General features: G+C 41.4%; 1 protein-coding gene across 6 annotated transcripts in view; it reads left to right on the plus strand.

The window, feature by feature from the left end:
- The window catches only part of SGCE (sarcoglycan epsilon), a 101,031-nt gene that overhangs the window by 37,260 nt on the left and 44,642 nt on the right, over positions 1-19,129 (plus strand). For 5 of the 6 annotated variants that reach the window (XM_033931098.1, XM_033931103.1, XM_033931099.1 and 2 more), the window contains 4 exons: positions 3,119-3,317; positions 14,051-14,213; positions 16,975-17,186; positions 18,644-18,670. In XM_033931098.1, coding sequence (XP_033786989.1) covers positions 3,119-3,317; positions 14,051-14,213; positions 16,975-17,186; positions 18,644-18,670 — 601 coding nt within the window. The remainder of the gene's footprint in view (positions 1-3,118; positions 3,318-14,050; positions 14,214-16,974; positions 17,187-18,643; positions 18,671-19,129) is intronic. The other variant, XM_033931100.1, reaches the window with a different exon arrangement.

Genomic DNA, 19,129 nt, shown 5'->3' on the forward strand with positions numbered 1-19,129 from the left:
GGATAACGTCCTTTGTTCTGGTTGTAATACCTTTCTTGATAATACCTAGCATTCTGTTCGCCTTCTTAGAGGCCGCTGTGCACTGTGCCGACGGCTTCATTGTTTTGTCCAATGAATATGCATTGTCTAATGAATATGCATTGAAAGCAGTGCATGCACATAGATCTCATGTATATTCATTGGGGAAATCCTGAAAACCCGACTGGATTGCGGCCCTCAAGGAGGGACTTAAAACCCCTGCTCTAGAGGCTGATGCCAGCACTCTGCAGGGCTGAAGGGTCTTGAGCATCTGCGCATGCTCAAGGCCTGCTGGCTTCCGCCCAATCCAGCAAGCCTTGAGAATGCGCAGACGCTCAAAGCCTTCACCTACCTAGCAGAGAGTGTTGGTGACGGTTTCTAGAGCATCAGACCTGTAAGTGTGATGTCAGTCTGGGGCAGGGGGGAGCGGGTAGTGGAGGATAGGAGTGCCTAAGCCACTGTTCTTCGATTCTCCAGTGCTGCCTTTGGCCTCCTCTGTACTTTTCTTTTGCCGCGGTCCACCCAGCTCTGCAGCAACTTCCTGTTTCTGCTTGGGTGGACCACAGCAAAAAAACGGTGCAGAGGAGGCCATGGGCAGTGCAAGAGAATTGTTCCTACGCCAGCAACCTCTTTGTAGCTTTCGTGGTGAGGGGGGCTTCAGAACCGGGTGGAAGAACACTTGGTGGAACCGGGGGGGAGGGAGAAGGGAGAGATGTTGAATGGGAAGGGCAGAGAGAAGAAGAACGGGGATATATGGATAGAGGGGAAAGGAAGGCGATGGTGGTACAGGGATGGTTTTGAAGAGGAAGAGATGGCGCACATGGATGGAGGGAAGAGAGAGTTGTAAAGATAGATTTGAGATGGAGGCAGAAAAATTGCAGAAAAAACTGAATATGAAAATCGGTGTCAAGGATGTAGAGCATAAAGTAAAGGAAAGGAAAGAAACAGCAAATGCATAAGGAGGCCTTGAAAACAGAGTTAAGAGCACATAGGCAACAAGATGATCAGAAAAAAATTACCAGATAACAAAGGTAGGAAAGATTTTATTTTCAGTTTAGTGATGTAAGTTTTTATATTTTGGATTATTCAGGAAAAAAAATGAATTTTTTTTATTTCTTTTGTGATGTACTATGTTCAGAGTCTGGCATATTAGGTTTTCGTTTGTGTACAATAGTACTTTTATTTTGTGAGTTTGTATTTGAAAAGGTTTTTTTTTCTGTTTTCTGCACGTGTGACTGAGGCCAGGTGTTCTGGTGGGGATAAAAGTCCAGAAACTTTGGTTGGTGTTGTGGCCCCCAAGTATGAAAATATCTGTTGGCTTTCCTTCAGCTTTTTTGGACTCGAAACAGCCCCAACTGAAAAATTAGGGATTACTTATGGCATGATCCCTAACAAACAACGCTCATGCACCCAGATTTCTAACCTCGGTTTATATTCAAGTCAACCTTTTTTCCTCCTTTTTTAGGAAAACCGGTTACCTTGGTTTCTATTCGAGTATGTACGGTGATGTTTGACCTTCCATTTTCTGTTTTGTATGTGTAAGAACAAATTGAAAACTTCAGAATGCTTCATTTCAGTTCCCTTGATTTTAAAACAAACACTCTGAGCAAGCGAGCGTCTCAAAAGATATAAGTGAATGGGTAAATTTAGAAACAAATGAGAAGAATGATGAATTAAGGGGGCATAACTTAATGATCATTTATTTCAACTACTTCAGGTCCTATGTAAAATATGCATTCAACACCTGAATTTTTATTTGCTGATAACCATTTATCTTGGTGCTATTTCTGTAGCTACTGTGCATTACAGAGAGTAGCTGTGGTTTTCAATTATATGGGAGTCCAGGGAAGTAGGAAGCTGGAAAAATTATAGAGAAAATTTTAAAAATTCCTTTATTTGTGTTGCTTGAATAAAAGCAACTTAAATGAATCAAAAGAAAGCAAGTAAGTAAAAGTAAGAGAAAAAGAAGGCCGCTTTGGTTCTCAAAAGTAGTAGCTGAGAAGGTAAGGAATAAGAGGTTGGCTTTCATAAACTACAAAAGATTGCAGCAAAAAGAAGATAGACAAAAATATCTGGAAAAACTAAGAAAGCATGTTCGAGTAGGCAGGAAAGCAAAGATGCAAATGGAAGAAAAAATAGCTGATACGATAAAATGGGGAGATAAGACATTTTTTTTAGATTATATCAGTGATAGGAAAAAGTGCAAAAGTGGCATTGTGAGACTCAAAGGTGAAGGGAAGAAATATGTAGAAGCTGATAAAGAAAAAGCACCTAGAGCACTACTTATTACCATGGGGAGATTTTTTGTGACATTGAGGGAAAAATAGCTGATGTGAAATCAAATCAATCAATGATGAGAGATGAAGAATTCTCTGCTCCGAAAAGAAAAGTCCACTGCAGCCAATGGTCAAGCCTAAGCAGACCATGGGAACCATAAAAAAAAAAAAAAAATAGAGAAAAACTTATAATGTGCTGAAAACCCTAATGAAATAAAAGGAGGTAAGGGAAAGGATAGAAAATAATTTTTTTAAAAAGAAAAAAACCTGCAGAGCACGAGGGAAAGCACTGGTTAAAAATGATAACGTTTAATGAACTGAGAAGTGCTCACAAAATGCAAACAAAGTCTGCTAGCCCTATACGCTCACACTGGGTAGGAAGGCACTTGTTCATGCTCAATGCATTGCTGCCAAAGAGTTTTTAAAGTTATAGAATGCTGGGTAGCATCCACACTGGGCTATGTTGGATGAGGTGACCCCCTATGTAAGAAACACTGTCCCGCTTGCCCTCAGACAATAAGACATTCTCTTACTTACTCAGTGAGTGTCACATGTTTAACTCATTGATACATGATAGCAACCTTGTATGAGAGCCACAGATTCTGCTGTTCTTCTTGGTATCTGACAAGAGATTACATAGAGCTCTCTCACTTGGTTTCATGAATTCCACAGTCCATCTTCTACAAGGGCAACAACCATTTGAAATACATACTTGTTTTACGTCTACATAACTTACCTTGAGCTCTGGTTGGAAAGATGGGTAAATCGTAATCAAATAGAAAATCCAATTTCAGTCAATACTCTTTTTCTCACTTTATAATTAGATCTCTTCTTACCGTATCAAGCTGAGTTCTTTATCAAAAATATGAATGTGGAAGAAATGCTGGCAAGTGAGATCCTTGGAGATTTTCTTGGAGCAGTGAAAAACGTGTGGCAGCCCGATAAACTGAATGCGATAAACATTACCTCAGCTCTGGACAGGGGAGGCAGAGTTCCACTTCCCATCAATGATATGAAGGAAGGGTACGAGAACATTTAAATCAAATGTACTGTGAGAGCTGTGTGCACTGTCTATCATTTAGAGACTTTAACCTCTCTTTTTTTTTTTCTTGCCTAATTTTGAGAAATCACAACTATTTCCTAAGGATTTGGAGGGTAATTATTAATGTACATTAAGGGGTCAATATTCAGCGCAATTTAAGCGGGCTAGAGAGGCTCTAGCCCACTTAAATTACCTGTCACTGCCCAGCTGCTGATATTCAGTGGCACTAAGCCAGGCAGTGCCGTTGAATATCAGCTCTAACCTGCCCCCCCCAAATATGTGTGCGATCCTAAATTCATCTGCTTATCTTAGGCAAGTCCCCACTGAATATTGAGCTGGAGCCTGCCTAAGTAGACTTTTGATTTAAAAAAAATCTCCTGCACCCCCTGCCTATTGCAAAGCTCCCCACACCTGCCTGTCTCCAAAGTGTGAGTAGGCCCCCTGGGCCTACCTGCATACCTAGTGGTCCAGCGTGGGTCTTCGGGGGCAGAAGTACAGCTCCCTCACTCCTGTCGCCTTGCAGCTGTCTTTCAAGATGGCTGCAGCAACTTCTCGCAGCACCTTGCTGTATTTCCTATAGTACCATGAGCTGCAGTGAGAGGTTGCAGCAGCAATTTTGAAGGGAAGCCATCCATGAGGGGGCAGGAGCAAGAGGGCTGTACTCCTACTCTCTGAAGATCCTTGCTCAGCCACCAAGTATTCAGTTAGGCCCAGGGGAGCCTATCTACACCTTGGTGGATGGGCATGTGGGAGGGTTTTGCCACGGGAAGAAAAGTGGGAGGAGGGTGAGGAGATATTATTGGGGAGATGGGAAGGAGTGTTGGAGATTTTTTTATTTTTAAACAAAAAAAATCTCCTTTTGTAGGCTGATAATTGTGAGATATAAGAAACAGTATGGTATGATATATTCAGCAAGAGCCAGATAAGCTGCATGTGGCCAGGCTGCCCAGATAATGCCCCCCAATATTCAGTGTTGGTGCCCGAATGTGGCCCAGCACAGAATATCAGGGCATAGCTTAGCTGGTGATGATCAGTGTTTATAAAAATGAATATCAGAGGGGTAAGGGAATAACGCATGATATTTACCCCTTAACTTGTTTTAAATGACAAAATTATTTTACTGTAACGCACATCAGTTTAAGTCAGTTTGCTACATAATAATGAGACAGCTTTTGGCAAGTCCCTTATGAGAGATTCATGAGAAAATGAAAAAGCCATGGGATGGGAGGCAATGTTCTGTTGTGGATTGGGGTCTTGGCGGTCCATTTTGGATCTCAAAGATGTCTACAGAGCTCTCCTTTTACCGTCTTTTCGCATGGCAACCCTGAAATTGGTAATTCTGGCCGTCTAGCCTGGGGAATTTCTGACTTCTCTCGACCTGACAGAGGCCTATCTGCATGTTCCTATTTGGGCCTCTCATCAACGCTTTCTACGCTTTGCGATTTTGGGAGAGCACTCTCATTTTTGTGTGCTTCCCTTTGGGCTAGCTATGGTACCGCGCACCTTCACCAATATTTATGATTGTGGTGGCAGCTGCCTTGCGCAAGGAGGGCATTCTGGTGCTCCCCTATCTGGACGATTGGTTGATTCTAGCGGCCATTGCAGGAGAGTTCCTGGGTCATGGCTTGGGTTGTGGAGATTTCCCAGTTCCTGGGCTGGGTGGTCAACCTGTCCAAAAGCCGGATGATTCCATCTCAGCGCTTGGAGTATTTCAGCATTAAGGGGAACCACACCACGCATGGAACACCACTCTTCAAAAAGATTGCCAGGTCGAGGGATTGAATGCTTTGGTGCAGGCTTGGCCGATGGACGACCTGCTGTATGTCTTTCCTTCTGTGGCTTCTGGTGGGCAGCATACTTCTTCGGATTGCCCATCACACAAGCTGCATGATCTCATGGCTTCGGACTGGACCAGGTGCCTGTGGTACGCTGATCTGGTTCGTCTGCTAGTGGCAGATCCTCTCCTGCTGCCCCTCTCACCCGTTCTTCTGTCTCAGGGACCCATTCCACTGTTCGTTCAGGGTCCCTTTTGTCTTACAGCTTGGCTCTTGAAAGGGCTCGTCTAGGGAAGAAGAAACATTCGGATAAGGTGCTCTCCACTCTCTTAGGGTCTCGGAGAATTTCCACCTCTCGGGCTTATGTCTGTATTTGGCATCTTTTTGAAGAGTGGTTTTCCATGCGTGGTGTGATTCCCCTTCATGCTGTTTTGCCTCACATCCTGGAGTTTTTGCAGGATGATCTGGAGCGAGGCCTTGCCTGGTTTTCCCTTCATGTGCAGATTACCACCTTGTCTTCCTTTTGCGGTGTCTTGTGTGGTAAGCGTTTGGCTCCTTCTCGGGGTGGGATTTGGTTCTTGAGAGCTGCAAAATTGCTCCGGCCACCAGTTCGGCCATCTGTTCCTGCTGAGGATCTCCATCTAGCTCTCTCCATGCTCATGTGTCTTCCATTTGAGCCTCTCGATGCCTGTACATTGAAGGACCTTACTCTTAAGGTGGTATTCTTCGTGGCCATTACTTCCGCAAGATGCATTTTCAGAACTGCATGTTTTTTCATGTAGGCCTCCCTTCCTGGAGTTCTTTAGGGAGCGGGTCGTGCTGCGGCTGGTTCCCTCCTTTCTTCTGAAGGTGGTCTTGCCATTTTTCATGTCAGCCACTCTGTAGTCCTCCTAGTATTGGGTGGTCAGGAGGGCTCATTGGAATAGAGGTAGTTGTGCAAGTTGGATGTCTATAGGGTCCTTCGCCCTTATGTTCAGCGGACCCAGGAGTTCCGTAAGTTGCATTGTCTTTTTGTCCTCTTAGTGGGTCCTCGTAAGAGGGATGGTGCTTCCAAGGCTACCATTGCACACTGGATCAAGGATGCTATTGCTTCAGCATACCTTCTTCAAAAGAAGCCTGTTCTGGAATTTCTCAAAGCTCATTCCACTCGGGGGCAAGCAGCTTCTTGGGCTGAATCTTCTCTTGTACCTCCAGCAGATATTTGTAAAGGTACAGTTTGGTTTTCTCTCCATTCCTTTGTTCGACACTACTGTGTGGACGTTACGTTGGGATGTGGTGTTCGGTGAGTTTTTTCTTGTGGCGGCCCACCCATGATGGGTACTGCTTTGGCACATCCCATCCGTTTCTGTGCCGGTCTGGAGGGATGCTAAAGATGTAGAAATTAGGTCCTTACCTGTTAATTTTAGAAACATAGAAACATGATGGCAGATAAAGGCCAAATGGCCCATGTAGTCTGTCCATCCGCAATAACCATTATCTCTTTCTCTCTCTGAGAGATCCCATGTGCCTATCTCAGGCCTTCTTGAATTCAGACACAGTCTCTGTTTCCACCACCTCTTCTGGGAGACTGTTCCACGCATCTACCACCCTTTCCATAAAAAAAGTATTTCCTCAGATTACTCCGGAGCCTATCACCTCTTAATTTCACCCTATACCTTCTCATTGCAGTTTCTTTTCAAATGAAAAGAGACTTGACTCATGCACATTTATATTATGTAGATATTTAAATGACTCTATCATATCTCCCTCTCCCGCCTTTTCTCCAAAGTATACAGATTGAGATAATTTTTTGTTTAAATCTTTATTGATTTTCAATCTTTGATAGTGCAATACAATTGGTAAATCATAAATGCTGCATAAAACACACTAATAACTATACAATTATTATATTAAACAATCATTTACTCCCATCCTCATCTTAATTATTAGTACAATAATACATATGATGTGATTTCAATATTATAATTAAATAATTTAACTCCTCAACGTTCATTTCCCTTCCCCCACCCTCCCTAGATGTGTAAAGAAATCTAATGAAAAGGGAAGAAACATGACCCTTACTGTAATGCAACAAAAGTAGTCAATGGACTCCATACATCATTAAAGGACTTACTAGTCCCCAAACGTTCCACCATCATTCTTTCATACTTATATGTGGTACACACATTTCCCATCAAAAAGTATAATTAATCCTGTCATGGTTCTTCCAATTAAGTGTGATCAGTTGAACACCTATTCCTGTCATTATCAGGAAATGGCGACTTTTATACTTGTCTAAAGCAGGCTTAACATGAAGTAACGTACCATAAATTACAGCCTCATAGGATAAGGGGATAGATGACCTAAGAAAGAGATTTATTTGTCCCCAAATTGACTTCCAGAAATTAAGTATCAGTGGAAAAAATATAACAGATGATCCAAAGTCCCTATATTAATATGACAATGCCAGCATCTATTAGATTTAGAATTATCTATTTTTTGTAATCAAACTGAGGTCCAAAAAATCCTAAGTAATAAAAATAACCATGTTTGTCTCATAGATTTTGACGCTGTACATTTCAACCTCCAAATCCAAATTTGTGGCCAATGAGACACAGAAATATACTATTTTATCTTGATGCTCCAAATATCTCTAAGACTATTTTTTGGCTTCTTATTTAAAAATTCAGAAATCAATTGGATGCCCTACTAGATCTGTCTGGTAGCAAAGGATCTGCAAGCTGTAATAAGTTTTTAAGTTTTTCCATTCAGGGAACCCACTCTGAATAGCCTGCTTCAACTGCAACCACCTATACTGTTACATTACATTATATTAGTGATTTCTATTCCGCCATTACCTTGCGGTTCAAGGCGGATTACACAAGAGTTGTCAGGAGGTTACAAGAATTGTAACATTACATAAGAATTGTCGAGAACTTAAGAATTACATAAGAATTGTTGAGAATTTAAGGAGCATCATGTTGGGTAATTAGAAACATTTTAGCTTAGATAAGAGTGGGGTGAGTGGTAGGTAGAGTTAGGGAAGGAACTGGTCATGTTAAACGGGTTTTATGTGGTTTTTGAAGAGTAGGGTTTTAGTTTCTTTTTGAAGGTTTTGTAATCTGTGGTTGTATATATCAGATTGGTGATATGTCTGTCTAGTTTAGCTGTTTTGGTGGCCATTAGGTTGTCATATAGTTTTCCTCTTTTGATATTTTTGGTTGGTGGGTTGTGAATAGTGAGTGAGTTATCCTGTGCCTGGTTGAGGTGGATTGGGTTAGTCGGTTGTTCCAGTAGGTTGGGCTTTCTCCATTAATAGCTTTGTATAGTAGGCAGTAGAATTTGAAGTGTATTCTTGCTTGTATTGGGAGCCAGTGTGAGTTGTGGTATGCTTCTGTGATGTGGTCATATTTTTCAATGAGTAGATGAGTCTTAGGGCTGTATTTGTATTTATTGTAATTGCTTTATCATGGTTGCTGGGCAGGGGAGGTATAGTACGTTGCAGTAGTCTATAAGTCCAAGGATAAGAGATTGTACCAGTAGTTGGAATTGTTTTCTGTCGAAGAATTTTCAGATTTGTCTTAGGTTTCTCATAGTCACGAATGATGTTTTTATTACTTTGTTCATTTGTGGTTACATGGTACAGCCTGTCGATCAGTACTCCAAGAAATTTTAGTGTGGGTTGAATGGGATATGATATCGATTTTATTACTAGGTTTGTTAAGGTTGGAGTTTTGCTGTTTTCTTTTTTTTTTTTTTTTTATAATTCTTTATTCATTTTCACAAATTACATTAAGTGTTAATATTTTCATTCACAGTAACAATAAATACATCACTTATAAACAATCATTGGTATATTACATATATTCTTATCCCTATCCCTCGCCCATCCCCCCAACCATATACTCCATTATTGTATGATATATGTAATAATAAAATACCCCCCTCCCTACCTCATAAACTAATAAACATAAGGGAAATAATTTTACTTAATCCTGACAATATTTTGTTAATGGTTTCCATACATCCTGAAATTTCTTAAAATATCCCTTTTGTAACGTAGTAAATCTTTCCATTTTATAGATATGGCATAAAGAATGCCACCAAAAGTTATAATTTAATCTCCTCCAGTCTTTCCAATTATATGTGATTTGTTGAATGGCAACCCCTGTCATTATAAGTAGCAATTTATTTTTGCTGTTTTCTAGAAGAATGAATTTTATTTTGTTAGAATTAAGTTTTAGTTTGTAATTTGTCATCCATGTTGCTACTGTTTCGAGAGTTCTGTGAATTGTGCCTGTCATGGTAGATTCTGGGTGGTCGAAGGGGAGGAGAATGGTGATGTCATCTGCGTAGCTGTATGAGGTTATGCCATGATTGTCTAGGTAGGAGCTGAGGGAGGCTATGTATATATTGAATAGTGTGGGAGAAAGAGGTGATCCCTGAGGAACTCCGCAGGGGTTGGACCATGGTTCTGATTTTTCTTTATTTGTTTTCACCCTGTAGGTTCTGGATTGTAGGAAAATTTTAAACCATGCAAGTACCTTGCCTGAGATTCATATGGAGTCTAGTGTTCGTAGGAGGATGTCATGGTCTACCAGGTCGAAGGCTGCAGATTTTAGAATGCCAAATGATTATTGCAGCCATGAAAAATCAAGCAGTTTCTCATTAGATATAACATCATCCAATGTCCGAATACCTGCCTGCATCCAATTCTTCCAGGCGATCCCAGCATCGCCTACTTGAAGATTGAGATCTTTAAGTCTGTCCCCATACGCCTTATCATGTGACCACACACCATTTTAGCAGCCTTCCTCTGGACCGACTCCATCCTTTTTATATCTTTTTGAAGGTGTGGCCTCCAGAATTGTACACAATATTTTAAATGAGGTCTCACCAGAGTCTTATACAGAGGCATCAATACCTCCTTTTTCCTACTGGCCATACCTCTCCCTATACAACCTAGCATCCTTCTAGCTTTTGCCATCACCTTTTCAACCTGTTTGGCCACCTTAAGATCATCACATACAATCACACCCAAGTCCCGTTCTTCCGTCGTGCACATAAGTTCTTCACCCCCTAAACCACGGGGGTCCAACCTGCGGCCCCGTGAAGTATTTTGTGCGGCCCCGGTCGAAGGTGATTCAGTGTTTTCCTCTGCTGCCTCCGGGTGTTTACCGTCTTGCCGGCTCCCTCCTCTGTCTTGCTGCAGCATTTGCGCATTTATGCGGCCCCAGAAAATTTTTTTTTTCGGCCAATGCGGCCCAGGGAAGCCAAAAGGTTGGACATCCCTGCCCTAAACTGTACCATTCCCTCTGTTTTTTGCAGCCCAAATGCATGACCTTTCATTTCTTAGACGAGAGTGGTTCCATAGGATTGGAGAAGGGTGAATATGGTCCTTCTTCACAAAATTGGTAACAGAGAAGAAGTCGGAAAGTACAGGCTGGTAAGCCTCACTTTGGTGGTTGGAAAGATGATGGATGCTTTGCTGAAGGAAAATAGTGAACTACTTGGAATCCAATGGGTTACAAGATCTGAGATAACATGGTTTCACCAAAGAGAAATTGTGCCAAACAAATCTGATTGATTTCTTTGACTGGGTGATCTATGAATTGGATAGAGGATGTGTGCTAGATGTAGTCTACCTGGATTTCAGCAAAGCCTTTTGACATGGTTCTTCATAGGAGGCTCATCAATAACCTTAGGAAGCTGTGGAATCTGTGGAACCACGGGGTGGGAGGGGATGTGCACAGATGGATCAAGCACTGGTTGTCGGGTAGACTGCAGAGGGTCGGAGTGAAGGGCCAATATTCTGACTGGCGGGGAGTCATGAGCGGTGTGCCACAGTGCTGGGGCCGTTACTCTTCAACATATTTATCAATGACCTGGAAAAGGAGGCAAAGTGCGAGGTTATAAAATTTGCAGACGATACCAAACTGTGAGGTAGATTTAGGTCCAGGGAGGAGTGTGAGGACCTGCAAAGGGACCTGGACAAGCTGGAAGACAGGGCAAACAAATGGCAAATGCGCTGTAACGTGGAAAAATGCAAGGTCATGCATATAGGGAAAAATAACCCGTTGTTCAACTACAAATTGGGGGGGGGGCATTGTTGGGAGACAGCAGACTTGAGAGAGACTTGGGTGTGCTGGTGGATGCATCACTGAAGCCATCTGCACAGTGCGCAGCAGCCTCGATAAAAGCCAACAGGATGCTGGGCATCATAAAGAGGGGCATAACAACCAGGACGCGGGAAGTCATCATGCCATTGTATCGAGCGATGGTGCGTCCACATCTGGAATACTGCGTTCAGTATTGATCGCCACACCTCAAGAAGGACATGGCGGTACTTGAGAGAGTCCAAAGGAGAGCAACGAAACTGGTAAAAGGGCTGGAACACTGCCCATACGCCGAGAGGTTGGATAGGCTGGGGCTCTTCTCTCTGGAAAAAAGGAGGCTCAGGGGAGATATGATAGAGACCTTCAAGATCATGAGGGGCATAGAGAGGGTGGATAGGGACAGATTCTTCAGACTGAAGGGGACAACAAGTACGAGGGGGCATTCGGAGAAACTGAAGGGAGATAGGTTCAAAACAAATGCAAGGAAGTTTTTTTTCACCCAAAGGGTCGTGGACACTTGGAATGCGCTACCGGAGGAAGTGATCAGGCAGAGTACGGTACAGCGATTCAAACAGGGATTGGACGGATTCCTGAGGGATAAAGGGATCGTGGGATACTGAGGGAGGAGCTGGGATGTAACACAAGTATAGAAAGCTAACCAGGTAATAAGTATAGAAACCCAACAGGTCGTGCATGTGCAAGACCGGAGGGTTAGGACTACGATGGGAAGATAGGACTTCAATGAGAAACCAAGGTGGCAAGGGAGCCCCTTCTGGTGATTCAGACAGGTCGTGACCTGTTTGGGCCGCCGCGGGAGCGGACTGCCGGGCAGGATGGACCTATGGTCTGACCCGGCGGAGGCACTGCTTATGCTCTTATGTTCTTAGCAGGCTAAAGTTAGAACCCAAAGTGGAGATGTTCTGGAAGTGTTAAAAAAATGCAAGCATTTGTACTTGGGAATTTGGTTGTAAATTTAGCTTGGGTGTCCACCATTGTCCACACAAAAGGATGACAAGTACAAATTATTTAGACCATTTGAATTATTTCTTAAAGAAACATTTTTATTTTAACTGATCTAAAGAAATGTTAAATGGCCGATAGTAAGCCTGTGCTTAATAAATAATATCTCCTGTGTTATACTGTATCTGTGAACAGTTTCATTTCTTTCCATCAAGGAAGAGACTACAGCTTGCAATGAGCTCCACACCTCAAACGCATTTTGTAGTCAGGCAGCAGTAAGATGTAAATAAGCAGTTGGAAAAATCAGTTCATTCAGCGGACACAATGAGAAGCAAAGTATATCATTACCCACGAGAAAAATTACATGAATCATTGCCTTGAAAATACTGGTGGTTATTTTGAGAATGTACAGAGGTAGTCATTACACTGCAGATGTGCTCACCATCTACTTGGAACCAAGGCTGTAGATTTTTCTTTTGTGGGGACAGAGGGTAGAATTATTAAAACTTTAAAATGAAATGAAAGGAGCAAAATTCTTCTAAAATGTCTGGCAAAATAATCAAAATGAGCTCAGTTACTATGGGCTTGAACTTAATTGTCATGTGTGCTGTTTATTAATGTCTTGTAGAAAATAAGAAACAACTTTTTCACCTCTCATTCCAATACCGACAACAACGATATTACTATTAGAAGGAGGGCATCAGAAAGCACCTCTAAATCATCAGTGTATGTTTCTCTATGATATCATGTCTGATAATTAATGCTGTATCCATAGATGCTGAAGGTGCTTGCCGTGGCTGTAGGTCCAGTGTATAACATTATGGACCTTAGTCTAGTGTTTTCAGCCTTAGGTATAACATAAAAATCAACTTCTAGACTGCATAACCTTGTAGATCTATGCGGTTTACAAAAGTTTACATCAACTTATAACCGAGCGATCACTGAATTTAATTACCCCAAAATCTAGAGAATAAGTAAGTCTTCAAACGCTTTCTAAATACCAGATATGAGCAAGACATAAGAGATAATTGTTTGAATTCTTTGTCCCAACCAGCAGCCCTGATATGAAAGCATGTACTCATGAAATCTTTTGAACTTACAATCCTTCACCGTAGCTAAAACACTTAGGGTTCTTTTTACAAAGGTGCGTTAGGGCCTTAACGCACGGAATAGCATGAGCTAAAATGCCCCCGTGCTAGCTGCTACCGCCTCCTCTTGAGCAGGCGGTAGTTTTTCAGGTAGCGAGTGCAAAAACGCTAGCGCACCTTTGTAAAAGGAGCCTTTAATGGTTAACCATTGTGCCTAAATGTATGTTCCTGGTGTGAAATTCTGTTTGAATGTGCACATTTTTAACTTTGGATTATGGGTTTATTAATGTTTGGTATGAGCTGTGAATCTGTGTCTGTTTTTATTTACAGATGTGTGATTGGAGATATATTTTAATAAAATAAGTTATCTGCTCTTTCTTATTGCATATACCAATTTACTTCTCGATAACTATTCTGTGGTTAAATGATTAAGCTACTTTTGTATTTGCTTTGCATTCGTACGCCATCTATTATGTGGATTTGTATAGTTTCTCTCTGCTTACATGATTTTAAAAGATGCGTTTTCTTGTGGTTTAAACATAAATATAAATGTAATTTTCCATTCATTATACTGTGCAAAATATGAAATACATTATTGCTAAATGTTTCATATCCAGCTGCTGCAGATAAACAGTTTGGATCAACTTCTTTCACAAGATGTTTCATCATTCTTAATTAAGTCAAGCTACCCAAAGATGTATGCAAATTTAGCATCAATGTAAGGTAAAAAGATATTGAATAAATACAGTAAATGAATGAGAAACTTGACTTGCTGTCTTTAATTTTTGTTCTCTAGTGTTTATGTAATGGTTGGTGCAGATGCTTCTTTCTCTTCATGCTTACGGGAAGTGAAGAATCCACAAAACCAATTACGGTGCAGCCAAGAGATGGAACCCCTTATCAGCTGTGATAAGAAATTTCGTGCTCAGTTCCATATAGATTGGTGCAAAATTTCTTTGGTGAGTGTTTTCGTGTTTTCCAATGGCCCATGTACTTAGGAGGCATGTTTAATAAAGTGCGGTAAGTTTTGCATTAAGGGCCAGATTCAGTAGATGGCGCTGATGATCCATAGTGGTTAGTCTCATGGTACTACCTCTAGGAGTCATCTTTTCTTCTTATATGAAAGGATGTCCCCTAGTGGTTGTACCATGAAACTACCACTAGGAGCCATCAGTGCAGTCCTGGAGTGGGAAAGGAGGGGAACCACTCCCACCCTGTGCTGCTGGTCTACCATGGGATCTGTGTGGGAGCAGGGCTTGTTTTCTGAGGTGGGTATTTTGATGAGCAGGGGGAATCGGATGGAGGTGGTTTGATGATGGGGGGGATCAGAACAGGAGATGCCATGGGAGTTTTTGACACTTGACAAGAGGTAGGAATGAGGGAGATTTCAGGAGGGAGGGAGGTACACACCAACTACAACCGGGTTACCGGCTTCCTGATAGCATGACTACACTTAATGTCACCTCTTGGCAGTCATGACAGAACGCAGTATTGATATGCATGCTAGCTGTCACTTTTCTGTTCCCCCTTGTTACACCCATACTCCATTCCTACCTGTGTTCTTACTTTACTGGCTGTTAGCACAAATCCATGTTAACATCTAACGCATGGTAAAAACCTATGCTAGCTGCTTAACATAGCTTTGTAAATATGCCCCTTAGGCAGTACAAGGCATTTAGTAAATAGCATGCATTAATGAATGTTAGTAAGTCTAACCCTAAATGCATCTAATCTAAATAACAAGGAGACGGATTACCCATCAAAGCTCGTCTGTGCAGTAAAGGAATCCTTTCCTAATAATAGTGCAGAGGCTTAGCTGCAGCCTTGCGTAAGATTTGTTGATGTGCAGAAAATAATCTGAATAGCAAAGTGTACCTGTCACTTGGTTTGGCAATAGGCCATGCAGTGAGCCTTCTGTCTGAACATGTTATGGAAATATTAGTGTAGGTATAAAAAAATATAACAAGATGATCAAATATGGACATACGAATATCTTGAGTTAGAGTTGAGTGAAAATGCAAAGCTCTTATACTCCCCCTTTTTTTTTTTAGCTTAGTAATCTATTTTATACCTTTTCAAACATTTGGTAATTCAAAACTGATCAAATGTGACCTGTTGAGGACCTTTTATAATAAAAAGATTATGCTTATGTTCCTTGTTTTCCTCCCTTGTTTTAAAAGCTCAAATTTGGATCTTTTGATATCTTTTGGTTGTGAAATACATGTACCAGAAAGCAATGGTGCCTAGACTTTTAAGTCTGAATCCTTTAATGGGTCTTAGATTTTAAGTCACTGAGCTAGTTAAAATGATAAGAACAAAGCAAGGTATCAGTATCGCAGTTCCAGCATAAGAGCTGCAAATAACTCGACATATGGATTTGAAGTTTGAGATCATTTCATATTATATGGGGCTTGGAATCTTGGATGGAAAAATTTGGGACTCATACTGGCCGATATTCAGTGCTATTTGGCAGGCCAGGAGCAGCTCCTAGCTGGCCAAATAGCATATAGGGAGCTTAGCCACTGATATTCAGCAGGCTGTCCTGTTCCCCAGATTGGCCGGTCACTGCCAGTATTCAGTGGCTGGCCAGCTAAAGCTAGCATCTAGATAGACTCACCTAAAAGGCCAGGTCAACCTTTGGCCTCTAGGCCTTAGCTGGTAAGCTGCTTAATATTGACTTGGTCAGCTAAGTCTGCGGTGGTGAACCTTGACATGGATATTCAATGCTGGTGGCTGGATATGGCCCCAGCATTGAATATCCGGGATCACTGTGGACTGCGGGAGGCTTTGGCTTTTACAATCCTACCTCTATTGGTTCTCCTGCAAGCCCCTTGTTTGCCTAGTCTCTTCTTAGTTTGTAAAATGTTATAACGGCTTCTTCTGTAAGTTCCCCATGTTGTATGGACTCTTGTCTAATTGTAAATTGCCTTGAACCTTTATAGGCACAGAGTGATCCACAAATCTCAGTTTAGATTAGATCAATATTGGGCAGATAGGATGTGTGCGCTTGAAGTTATGGAATTCAAGGACAGCATTAAGATTCACTGAAAATGTCAGTAGCAAGTTAAGTTGACTGATTGATGACTATGGGCTCCTTTTACTAAGGTGCACTAGCATTTTTAGCGTGCGCTGAAGATTAGTGCGCGCAAACCCTGCGCTAAACGAAAAATACTAATGCAAGCTCTATGGAGGCATTAGCGTCTAGCGCGCGCTAAAAGCATACCTTAGTGAAAGGAACCATATGTCAGTTTTTTATTGTATTTTTCACTATTGAAATATTGTACTGCTTTTCTGTGTGCTTTGTATCATCACTGGAATGTCCAGTCCTCTTTATTCTGTGAACTGCCTAGAACAGGGGGTGTCCAACCTGCGGCCCCAGTATTTTGTGTGGCCCCGGTTGAGGGCGATGCAGCGTTTTCCTCTGCTGTCCCCGGGTGTTTACCATCTTGCCGGCTCCCTCCTCTGTCTTGCTACAGCATTTGCGCGTTTGTGCAGCCCCAGAAACATTTTTTTTGGCCAACGTGGTCCAGGGAAGCCAAACGGTTGGACACCCCTGGCCTAGGACTTTTTGGGTGTTGGCGGTATAGAGAAATAAAGTTATTATTATTATAACATCATCTTATTGTGCTTTTTATTTTAAAAAGCGCAAATGTAAAATATCATATGTACACTCTCTCACTGAAATTCTTTAATCAGCCGCCCTCCCTTTCATTTTGCCAGGTCGATAAAACAAAGGAAGACTCCGTCTCCCCAAAAGTGATGCCCAGAGAGGGGATCTTAGCTGATGGCGGCGAGTACAAGCCTCCATCGGACACAGTGAAAAGCAGAGATTATTACTCTGACTTCCTGCTCACCCTGGCAGTGCCCTCTGCAGTGGCACTGGTTCTTTTTATAATTCTTGGCTACATCATGTGCTGCCGAAGGGAAGGAATGTGAGTACACTGCATTTGAACACTGACAGGAGCATCCACATGGGCCACAGCACTCAGGAACACATTAAAACCATACACATGCTAAGGCCAGGGAACTTTAGAAGTCTTTCCCGAAGGAGAAATTTTACTAAACCCCATACTAAAAATGGCAACTAGACTTTAAATTAAAAAAAATGATGCTACCTAGGTGTATTTATTTTTTTTTTACTATGGAATAAACATCTGTATGAAAAACAAGAAAAGATAAGTTAGGAAGAAAATTTGGGAAGTTTATTATAAGTAAAATGGATTACAGTTTTACTGCTTGCTAGTGGCTATCTGCATGAGTGTGAAAGCTGGTCTTTCAAGCCATGAAACGTGACGAATTCTTTTGACATTTTAGTGGAAATAATAATCACTTCTATATGGAGAGATAAGTTGCTTAATAAACTGTGATGATATAATTAAACAAATACCTACTATAGTCACAGTTGCAATCACTAAAAAAATATAATTAAATAAATATTGTGAAAATCTCAGACCCTAAACCCGTGACTGGCGATGTCACCAAACTGGGGTTCATTGGGGGACCATCATCGTTTTTCACTGTCCCCTTACCATCCAACTTTATGCTACTATATGGATCCAGATTGAAAAAACTTATCTGTCAATCGGATGGTTTGAGCCCAATAATGATCCTCAGCGGTGAATAAATTATCTCGTGCTTGGGGGGACATGGACATATTACGGAGGAGTAACAGCAGTTATTTTTAGTACACTACAAGCACGAGATAATTTATTCACCGCTGAGGATCATTATTGGGATCAAACCATCCGATTGACAGATAAGTTTTTTCAATCTGGATCCATATAGTAGCATAAAGTTGGATGGTAAGGGGACAGTGAAAAACGATGATGGTCCCCCAATGAACCCCAGTTTGGTGACATCGCCAGTCACGGGTTTAAGGTCTGAGATGTTCACAATATTTATTTAATTATATTTTTTTAGTGATTGCTACTGTGACTATAGTAGGTATTAGTGGAAATAATAAGAAATTTAATTTGTTATAACAGGTTAAGAATTAAATATAAAATAAAAGATGACAATTTAACCAAGAGCCAGTCAAGACATGAAATTAGTGTTTCTTGACAAGAGGCTAGCAGTAGAGTCAAGGCTACGAATGGGTTGAAAGCAGCACGCACCAATTCCATCTTTTACATGGATCCTGATTTCATTGTTCCATAGACTTTATGTGCATTCCCATTGTCTGTGTCGTTATCTCTCATCATCCATCTCACCTTTTTCTGTATGCGCTCTCGTCTGGGCCTTGCCATGAGCCATCACGGCAAGAGCGGCCGCCCTGCATTTGCTGCTAACAGCGACAGCGCCCTCGCATAGGCTTCGGTTCTCCACCTAGCTTGAATGTTCCAAGCTGTCAATGCTATTACTTAATTCATAAATTTTGTTTTGTTTCTAGGGAAAAGAGAAACATGCAAACACCAGAGTAAGTGTCTTCTCTCCTGTTTTCATCATCATTTTAATTTTCTGTCAGTCTTTATTTGTTTGTTTGTTTTGCTTAATAACTTGTCACGCTTCACACCCATGTCTCTTGCTCTTTTTATTCATCTCAGTTCATGGTTTAATTTATGTACGCGACAGCTGCTGCTAGTACGAGGAGGTTTAACCCAGGTAGCAAATTTTAAATAATAAGGGTTTAAAAGAAACGCCAAGTCCCAACATGACTATAAATGAATTCTTCTGGCCGTCTGCTTGCTTAGGGGATACAAATAATACATGCAAATGTTGTTAATATGCATTATTTGCTGCAGGGCCGATTGTATAAAAATGGGTCCTTTGGCAAACTGTGCACGTTACCTTTTAGTAAATGATCTCCATAATCTTTTAATTTAAGAAAGAACTTTAGTGAGCTGGTAAGCACCTTGCAACTGAAATTGCATAAACT

This window comes from Geotrypetes seraphini, chromosome 2 (assembly GCF_902459505.1).
Source record: "Geotrypetes seraphini chromosome 2, aGeoSer1.1, whole genome shotgun sequence".
Lineage (NCBI taxonomy): Eukaryota > Metazoa > Chordata > Amphibia > Gymnophiona > Dermophiidae > Geotrypetes > Geotrypetes seraphini.